The 10,000-nt window shown below is 50.7% G+C and overlaps 1 protein-coding gene across 1 annotated transcript in view; it reads left to right on the top strand.

Moving 5' to 3' along the window:
• chd7 (chromodomain helicase DNA binding protein 7) overlaps positions 1 to 10,000 on the top strand; it is a 96,089-nt gene that overhangs the window by 76,576 nt on the left and 9,513 nt on the right. Inside the window, 5 exon segments of the mRNA XM_034310524.2 lie at positions 246 to 445; positions 725 to 884; positions 5,630 to 5,719; positions 6,819 to 6,922; positions 9,677 to 9,797. Of these exon segments, the coding sequence (XP_034166415.2) occupies positions 246 to 445; positions 725 to 884; positions 5,630 to 5,719; positions 6,819 to 6,922; positions 9,677 to 9,797 (675 nt within the window).

The following is a 10,000-nucleotide window of genomic DNA, read 5'->3' on the forward strand; positions in this document are numbered from 1 at the left end:
GCACTAATCACACAGCATCTGACCATTATCATCATCATCACCATCATCACCATCATCACCATCGTTACTGAAGTTCTCTCCTTCACGTCTCGTGCCCACCTCCCCCACTGAGCATACTGCTAACATTAACCACTTATCTTCTCTACAAGTCCTCCATCAGACCAGCTGACCATGGTAAGCTTTCACTGAGTCATTAAAACTCACTAAATTTACCGTGTGTGTGTGTGTGTGTGTCCTGCGTGTAGCTGGGGACGGTGGAGGGACATCCTTTCTCACGGGAGGTTTAAGCGTCCTCTACACGAGCGGGATGTGGAGATGATCTGCAGAGCGCTGCTGGCCTACTGCCTCCTGCACTACAGAGGAGACGAGAACATCAAGAGCTTCATCTGGGACCTGATCACTCCTACTGAGGACGGACAGAGCAAAACACTAACTAACCACTCAGGTATACACACGCGCACACACACACACACACACACGCATGCACACACACACACACACACACACACACACACTGATGTGAGTGAAAGTTTATTTATTACTTCCCCAAACACACACTGACAGTAACTGGAGTGTGTTTGTGTCTGCTTAGCTGTGTTTCATCAGAATGATTTAACCGTGTGTGTCTGTGTGCGTGTGCGTGTGCGTGTGCGTGTGTGTGTGTGTGTGTGTGCGCGCGCACGCGTGCGTGTGTGTGTGTGTGTGTGTGTGTGTGTGTGCGCAGGTCTGTCTGCTCCTGTACCGCGAGGTCGTAAAGGGAAGAAGGGGAAGTTACCGGCGGCTCAGACGAACATGCCTCAGGCTGATTGGTTGGCTGAGTGTAATCCAGATGTGCTGCTGCAGGAGGACAGCTACAAACGCCACCTCAAACACCACTGCAACAAGTACACACTCTTACACACACACTCTTACACACACACTCTTACACACACACTCTTACACACACACACACTTATCTTACACACACAGTTTTATATACACACACAGTTACGTTACTAACTAGTACTTTTCCCATCAGAAACCCGCACCAGTTTTGGTTTCCATGGTTACATTTAGCCAGTATGTAATGGTAGTTAGCGTGAACCAGATGTTCCAGGTAGATGTGTTTTTTTGGTTCTTGCTAAAGATACCGCATCACCCGGAACTAAAGGTTCTACCTGTGCTGTTGGTGATGGGTCACATGGTCTGAAAGCAGAGTAACTCTGCACTGTGGTGGTGTTGAATGATGAATTCAGGATGCAATCGGTGAACGTAACCCCACACACACACACGCACACACACACACACACACGCACACACACACACACACACACACAGCAGTGTAGAAGTGGTGAGTGCCCGCGCAGGAGCAGTGACAGGGTTTAAAGAAGTTACTGTGTCCCACATCACCACACTCTTAGCTAAACTCGTTACTGTGCTGGAGGAGTTCAGCAGAAAGTGACTCGATCAGCACGGTTCTGTTCAGCACGGTTCTGTTCAGCTCGGTCCTGTTCAGCTCGGTTCTGTTCGGCATGGTTCTGTTTGGATAAGCCCTGAGTCTGTGTGCCAGAGTGTGAGGAGGAATAATGAGCAGGTGTGAGCAGAGTGTTTATTTCTGAAATGAAGCATTTAGAGATCTCAGTAAGGTCAATAATTCATCCCTCTATTCATCAGTCCTTCCACACTCTGCTCATTATTCTCTCTCTCTCTCTCTCTCTCTCTCTCTCTCACTCTCTCTCTCTCTCTCTCTCGCTCTCTCTCCTTCTCTTTCTCTGTCCATCACCTGCTGCCTGCTTTTGTTTTTCTTAAAGCCTCTCTGGTTTCATTTGATAAATAATTTCTGTGGCTAAGCTGCTATTGTTGGGGCTCACCATGGGGGCTCTGTCTCTCTCTCTCTCTGTCTCTGTCTCTCTCTATCTCTCGCTGTCTGCCTCTCCTGCTCTTTCTCTCGCTGTCTCCCCCGCTCTCTCCCTCGCTCTGTCTCGCTCTGGCGTGCAGTAGTTCAGGAAACGTTCCAAATCGATAAGTCTGAAGTGCACAGCACTCCAGCCATCTGCTCATCGCTCCACTCAGACTTCCCTCTGTCCTTTAGAGACGTCCTGTTCACACATCACTACTTCCCTACAAACAGGAAGTGAGAGAGTGATGTGGGGGAGAGAGGGAGAGAGAGAGGGAGAGAGAGGTGGTGTATGGAGGATTGGTGGTAGTTAATGTGAGTAATGGAGAAAGACAAACAGGCAGTAAGGGATGTGGGGTGTGTGTGTGTGTGTGTGTGTGTGTGTGTGTGTGTGTGTGTGGCGGGCGGGGGGGTTTGGGGGGATAACGCAAGGTTGATGTACAGAAAGAGAATGGGGTAGAGTGAGGGCTGAGAGGCAGTGAGACAGGTGAATGTGATAGGGGGAGAGAGAGAGAGACAGGAGAGTGGGATAGAGGAGAGAGAGAGAGACAGGAGAGTGGGATAGAGGAGAGAGAGAGAGAAACAGGAGAGTGGGATAGAGGAGAGAGAGAGAGAAACAGGAGAGTGGGATAGAGGAGAGAGAGAGAGAAACAGGAGAGTGGGATAGAGGAGAGAGAGAGAGACAGGAGAGTGGGATAGAGGAGAGAGAGAGAGATAGAGGAGAGAGAGAGAGAAACAGGAGAGTGGGATAGAGGAGAGAGAGAGAGACAGGAGAGTGGGATAGAGGAGAGAGAGAGACAGGAGAGTGGGATAGAGGAGAGAGAGAGACAGGAGAGTGGGATAGAGGAGAGAGAGAGACAGGAGAGTGGGATAGAGGAGAGAGAGAGACAGGAGAGTGGGATAGAGGAGAGAGAGAGCGACAGGAGAGTGGGATAGAGGAGAGAGAGAGAGAGAGAGACAGGAGAGTGGGATAGAGGAGAGAGAGAGCGACAGGAGAGTGGGATAGAGGAGAGAGAGAGAGCGACGGGAGAGTGGGATAGAGGAGAGAGAGAGAGACAGGAGAGTGGGATAGAGGAGAGAGAGAACGACAGGAGAGTGGGATAGAGGAGAGAGAGAGCGACAGGAGAGTGGGATAGAGGAGAGAGAGAGAGCAACAGGAGAGTGGGATAGAGGAGAGAGAGAGAGAGAGAGAGACAGGAGAGTGGGATAGAGGAGAGAGAGAGAGAGAGAGAGAGACAGGAGAGTGGGATAGAGGAGAGAGAGAGAGAGAGAGAGACAGGAGAGTGGGATAGAGGAGAGAGAGAGAGAGAGAGACAGGAGAGTGGGATAGAGGAGAGAGAGAGACAGGAGAGTGGGATAGAGGAGAGAGAGAGAGAGAGAGAGAGACAGGAGAGTGGGATAGAGGAGAGAGAGAGAGACAGGAGAGTGGGATAGAGGAGAGAGACAGGAGAGTGGGATAGAGGAGAGAGACAGGAGAGTGGGATAGAGGAGAGAGAGAGAGCGACAGGAGAGTGGGATAGAGGAGAGAGAGAGACAGGAGAGTGGGATAGAGGAGAGAGAGAGAGAGAGAGAGAGACAGGAGAGTGGGATAGAGGAGAGAGAGAGAGACAGGAGAGTGGGATAGAGGAGAGAGACAGGAGAGTGGGATAGAGGAGAGAGACAGGAGAGTGGGATAGAGGAGAGAGAGAGAGCGACAGGAGAGTGGGATAGAGGAGAGAGAGAGAGAGACAGGAGAGTGGGATAGAGGAGAGAGAGAGAGACAGGAGAGTGGGATAGAGGAGAGAGAGAGAGCGACAGGAGAGTGGGATAGAGGAGAGAGAGAGAGAGGGAGAGAGAGAAACAGGAGAGTGGGATAGAGGAGAGAGAGAGAAAGGAGAGTGGGACAGAGGAGAGAGAGAGACAGGAGAGTGGGATAGAGGAGAGAGAGAGAGAGACAGGAGAGTGGGATAGAGGAGAGAGAGACAGGAGAGTGGGATAGAGGAGAGAGAGAGACAGGAGAGTGGGATAGAGGAGAGAGAGAGAGAGACAGGAGAGTGGGATAGAGGAGAGAGAGAGAGAGACAGGAGAGTGGGATAGAGGAGAGAGAGAGAGACAGGAGAGTGGGATAGAGGAGAGAGAGAGGGAGACAGGAGAGTGGGATAGAGGAGAGAGAGAGCGACAGGAGAGTGGGATAGAGGAGAGAGAGAGAAACAGGAGAGTGGGATAGAGGAGAGAGAGAGAGCGACAGGAGAGTGGGATAGAGGAGAGAGAGAGAGCGACAGGAGAGTGGGATAGAGGAGAGAGAGAGAAACAGGAGAGTGGGATAGAGGAGAGAGAGAGGGAGACAGGAGAGTGGGATAGAGGAGAGAGAGAGCGACAGGAGAGTGGGATAGAGGAGAGAGAGAGAAACAGGAGAGTGGGATAGAGGAGAGAGAGAGAGCGACAGGAGAGTGGGATAGAGGAGAGAGAGAGAAACAGGAGAGTGGGATAGAGGAGAGAGAGAGAGAGACAGGAGAGTGGGATAGAGGAGAGAGAGAGAGAGACAGGAGAGTGGGATAGAGGAGAGAGAGAGAGAGCGACAGGAGAGTGGGATAGAGGAGAGAGAGAGAAACAGGAGAGTGGGATAGAGGAGAGAGAGAACGACAGGAGAGTGGGATAGAGGAGAGAGAGAGCGACAGGAGAGTGGGATAGAGGAGAGAGAGAGAGAGACAGGAGAGTGGGATAGAGGAGAGAGAGAGAGAGGAGAGTGGGATAGAGGAGAGAGAGAGAGACAGGAGAGTGGGATAGAGGAGAGAGAGAGAGCGACAGGAGAGTGGGAGAGAGAGAGAGACAGGAGAGTGGGATAGAGGAGAGAGAGAGAGAGACAGGAGAGTGGGATAGAGGAGAGAGAGAACGACAGGAGAGTGGGATAGAGGAGAGAGAGAGAAACAGGAGAGTGGGATAGAGGAGAGAGAGAGAAACAGGAGAGTGGGATAGAGGAGAGAGAGAGAGAGACAGGAGAGTGGGATAGAGGAGAGAGAGAGAGAGACAGGAGAGTGGGATAGAGGAGAGAGAGAGAAACAGGAGAGTGGGATAGAGGAGAGAGAGAGAGACAGGAGAGTGGGATAGAGGAGAGAGAGAGGGAGACATGGCAGGTGGAGGCTGGGCATGAAAGGGCGAACGAGTGTGGGATGGAGGAAGGAAAGATGGAGGGATGGCAGACGGTGCAGTGGTGTGGTGCAGGCCAGGTGCCAGGCAGGCAGACCTGTTGGGGACACACACACACACACACACACACACACACACACACACACACACACACACACACACACACAGAGGTGATTATGGTGTGCCATCTGTCAGACTGTGGCTCGGCTAATCAGGCCTGGCAGGATGATGGATGAGCTCTGGCACATTCACCCAAACTCACTCACTCTTTCATCTCTCCCTTCTGCTCCCTTGCTCTACAGCGCTCTCTCTCTCTCTCTCTCTCTCTCTCTCTCGAAGTTCTTCTTCCCTTTCTCCAGCTGTCTGTCTCTTTCCCTTCCACCTCTCTTTTTCCTTTCTGTATTAAATTCGTTCTGTCTTTAACCTATCAGTCAATTCTGCCTTTTATTCATCCGTTTCTCACTTTATCCATTGTTCTATCCATTTAAAAAAAATCTATTTAAAAAATAAATAAATAATTTAATTGTACAGTTATGATAAATCATCCCTTTTTCTGCTGTTTCTTCTCCTCTCCACTCACACTCACTTCTTCACTTGTCGTTTTTCTCTCCCTCTTTTCTCTGACAGAGTGTTACTGCGGGTGCGAATGCTCTACTATCTGAGACAGGAAGTGATCGGGGATCTGGCAGACCGCATCCTGGAGGGAGCTGATTCCAGGTTGGCATCTCTCTCTCTCTCTCTCTCTCTCCCTCCCTCTCTCCCTCCCTCTCTCCCTCCCTCTCTCCCCATCTCAGCCAGATGTGCATGCATGGATAATGTGTGGACGTGTCTGTCATCCTGATGCTCTCCACTTCCTCACTGCACTTCTAGTTGAGCTGTGTGTGTGAGCGCGTGTGTGAGCGCGTGTGTGAGCGCGTGTGTGAGCGCGCGTGTGAGCGCGCGTGTGTGTGCGAGAGAGAGAGAGAGAAGGTGGTAGATTAAAATTGTTTGTTGTTAGTTACATCATGCCTGTATGTGATTGGTTGGCACTCTTGATGATGTCATCTCATCGTCAGTAATAGCATCCCAGCTTAGTTACTGCTGTATTTGCCTCGTTGACCAGCGACACCTCTGAAGGGGCGGGGCATCGTCAGTGCTAAATGAGAGAAGGACTAATTTCAGCATTGTGCAGCCCTGAGATTTAATATCAATTTAATATTCAATATTTATACATGACTTGATGAATAATGTAGCAGTAAAGAGGCGGGGCTCTGAGGTCAGGAGGCGGAGCAACTTCACAAAACTAACAAACGGTGCAAAAGAAGTGCAGCCTCACTTCTGTTCACTGGGATCGTGCGGGTGGTTGGAGGGGGGGGGGGGGGGAATGGGGGGATGGAGGGGGGGGATGGGGGGATGGAGGGGGGCAATGGGGGGGTCGAGGGGGGGTGGATGTTCATTTGGCTGTAATGAGCTGGGGGACGTTGAGTGTGAGAAATGGCGGTTAAATGAGAGGCAGAGGGTTAATGACTGCGTGTTTGTTTCCAGATGCAGAAACACATTAGTGTTTATTAAATTACTCGCTGCTCCTCTTCACTGCACTTCCTGTTTGCCTTTCTTGATTTTTGAAACTTGCTTCCTGTTTGCTTTTACTGCTTTTTGTAATCTAGCTTCCTGTGTTTTCCTTTCCTTAGTTTTACTTCCTGTTTGTGTAGATCTTTTTAATTCCACTGCTTTTCACTTGATTGTTTTTGTTTAAATCTCATTTCCTCTCTCTCTCTCTGTCTCTCCTGTGTGTGTGTGTGTGTGTGTGTGTGTGTGTGTGTGTGTGCGCTCCTAGTGAGCTGGATATCTGGATCCCGCAGCCGCTCCATGCTGAAGTCCCCACTGATTGGTGGGATGTGGAGGCTGATAAATCTCTCCTCATCGGCGTGTTTAAACACGGTAAGCCCCGCCTCCTCTCCGCTTGCTGATTGGTGTTCCCATGGGGACAGTGTTGGAGGTCGAATGAGCTGTAATGGCCTACGCAGTGTGACCCATCGTAATCCACTCAGGAAACTGATTTATGATGCATTTCACACAGGGAGCGAGGGAGAGAGAGGGGGAAAAACGGAACACGCCGTCTTGAGTGTCTTTAAAATGCACATTCGGAGTTTATTAACATGTAATTAGTGTTTAATTAACACTTCGTTAGTTAGTTGAATGTTAAGCCTGAACACTGAAGGTGTGTTGAGGAACAGCAGCTCTGTTTCCCTCTGCACTGCTGATGTAATGCGTCTCATTCTTTCTGGTAAAGAGGATAAACGAGTGATGATGGAGTGAAAACGTCATAAACAACCCAAAACCAGGCACAGACACTGAGGTGGATCTTCACTGCACCGCTAACGCTAATAAACACAGTAATAAACACCTTTTATTCAGTAACGGCCCCCGACTCCCACTCACACCATTCATCTAAATAAGAGCTTCTCCCTCAGGAAACACCACCCTGTCTCACTCTCTCCCCCTGTCTCACTCTCTCCCCCTGTCTCACTCTCTCACCCTGTCTCACTCTCTCTCTCTCTCACCCTGTCTCACTCTCTCCCCCTGTCTCACTCTCTCCCCCTGTTTCACTCTCTCACCCTGTCTCACTCTCTCCCCCTGTCTCACTCTCTCCCCCTGTCTCACTCTCTCACCCTGTCTCACTCTCTCTCTCTCTCACCCTGTCTCACTCTCTCCCCCTGTCTCACTCTCTCCCCCTGTTTCACTCTCTCACCCTGTCTCACTCTCTCCCCCTGTCTCACTCTCTCTCTCTCACCCTGTCTCACTCTCTCACCCTGTCTCACTCTCTCCCCCTGTCTCACTCTCTCACTCTCTCACCCTGTCTCACTCTCTCACCCTGTCTCACCCTGTCTCTCTCTCTCACCCTGTCTCTCTCTCTCCCCCTGTCTCACTCTCTCACCCTGTCTCACTCTCTCACCCTGTCTCACTCTCTCTCACCCTGTCTCACTCTCTCCCCCGCCTCACTCTCTCCCCCTGTCTCACTCTCTCCCTCTGTCTCACTCTCCCCGTCTCACTCTCTCCCCCTGTCTCACTCTCTCCCTCTGTCTCACTCTCCCCGTCTCACTCTCTCACCCTGTCTCACTCTCTCACCCTGTCTCACTCTCTCCCCCTGTCTCACCCTGTCTCTCTCTCTCACCCTGTCTCTCTCTCTCCCCCTGTCTCACTCTCTCACCCTGTCTCACTCTCTCACCCTGTCTCACTCTCTCTCTCTCACCCTGTCTCACTCTCTCCCCCGCCTCACTCTCTCCCCCTGTCTCACTCTCTCCCTCTGTCTCACTCTCCCCGTCTCACTCTCTCCCCCTGTCTCACTCTCCCCTGTCTCACTCTCTCCCTCTGTCTCACTCTCCCCCCCTGTCTCACTCTCTCCCTCTGTCTCACTCTCACCCTGTCTCTGTCTCTCTTTCTCTCTCTCTGTCTCTCTCTCTCTCACACCCTGTCTCTCACCCTGTCTCACTCTCACCCTGTCTCACTCTCTGTCTCTCCTTGTCTCACTCTCTCTCTCTCTGTCTCTCTCTCTCTCTCTCTCTCTCTCTCTCACTCTCACCCTGGCGCGCTCTCTCTCTCTCTGTCGCTCTCCCATGAGTCTGGCCTCGTTAACTCTCCTGGCGCACACACACACAGACACACACACACACAGACACACACACGCACACACACATACACACGTACACCATGGATGGCCTGTTCTTAATCATAATCTCAGTTCAGCAGGAGGGTCCCAGGGCTCTGGGGGGAGGGAGGAGTCTCAGAGCGAGAGAGAGAGAGAGAGAGCGAGAGAGAGAGAGGTGGGAGGAATGATGGGCTATAAAAAGATGCTCATGATTACGGTTTGGCCGCGTGGCGCTAGCAGCAGCAGCAGCGTTTAGGAGCGGCGTGTCACCACATAAATCCTAATTGAATTGTGAAGTGGGGGCGGGGCAGGGGGCGGGGCTGTGAGTGAGCAGGGGGGAAATGAGCAGCTCTCGGGTGAAGTGGTTCTCCATCTCCCCCGCCGCGCACACCGAGATCCGCCGCCTCACATCTCTTCTGCATGGATGCTTTCAACACACACCCCGAGTGTGTCCTGGTTCTGTCCTGCCGAGTGTGAGGCCTCCGGTTTATTCCACCACGATTATCTCTGGACTTTTATTTCCTGTAGAAGCCTGATCGTGCTTCATCCTTCACTAATTCTTTGTTTGATTGTAGTGTGAACTTTTCTTCTACACAGCTTCATGCTTTCTCATGTGTCCGGTTTAGAAACAACAGGTTTTACTGCAGTTTCATTTTAAATCAAACACACTTTACACTCTGCACTGTGTACTCCTTCACACACACATCTCCGAGTGTAATCCTCCTTTAATCTCTTAAATGTTAAACACTTCGACACTCAACCATATCCCACTCAGTCATGGGTAATTATTTTAATCCTGTCTTTATTTGTTATTCCTTCATATTAAACACTTTATTAGTCCTGGTGAGTGCTCAGGACTTGAGTGTGTTCAGTCTCACGGTCCTCACTCTCGCCGCACACACTTCCTGTTTCACTGTAGCTACTAAATAATTAACAGCCACTGCTGAATAGTCTGCTTTATGATCTGAATAAGGACACACACACACACACACACGCAGGTTGTTGTAGTGGTTGATGTGATGAAGGTGGTGTGTGTTGTGCTGCAGGTTATGAGAAGTATAACTCGATGCGAGCCGACCCGGCGCTGTGTTTTTTGGAGCGAGTGGGAATGCCGGATGCCAAAGCCATCGCCGCTGAGCAGAGGGGAGCGGACATGGTGGCAGATGGGTAATGCTGGACCCCAATCTCTCACACAGCAAGAGAGACACCTGTCTGTCTCTCTCAGTCTCTGTCTGTCTGAATGTCTTTGTTTCTCTCTGTCTCTCCTCTGCTTGCATTCTGTTTTAAATTTGTGTCTTTAACATTTTATTTATTATATTATTTACATTTGCACTGTTGAAAAACCCAAAAATGATCACAGTGGGTTTATA

This window comes from Pangasianodon hypophthalmus, chromosome 14 (assembly GCF_027358585.1).
Source record: "Pangasianodon hypophthalmus isolate fPanHyp1 chromosome 14, fPanHyp1.pri, whole genome shotgun sequence".
NCBI classification, from domain to species: domain Eukaryota; kingdom Metazoa; phylum Chordata; class Actinopteri; order Siluriformes; family Pangasiidae; genus Pangasianodon; species Pangasianodon hypophthalmus.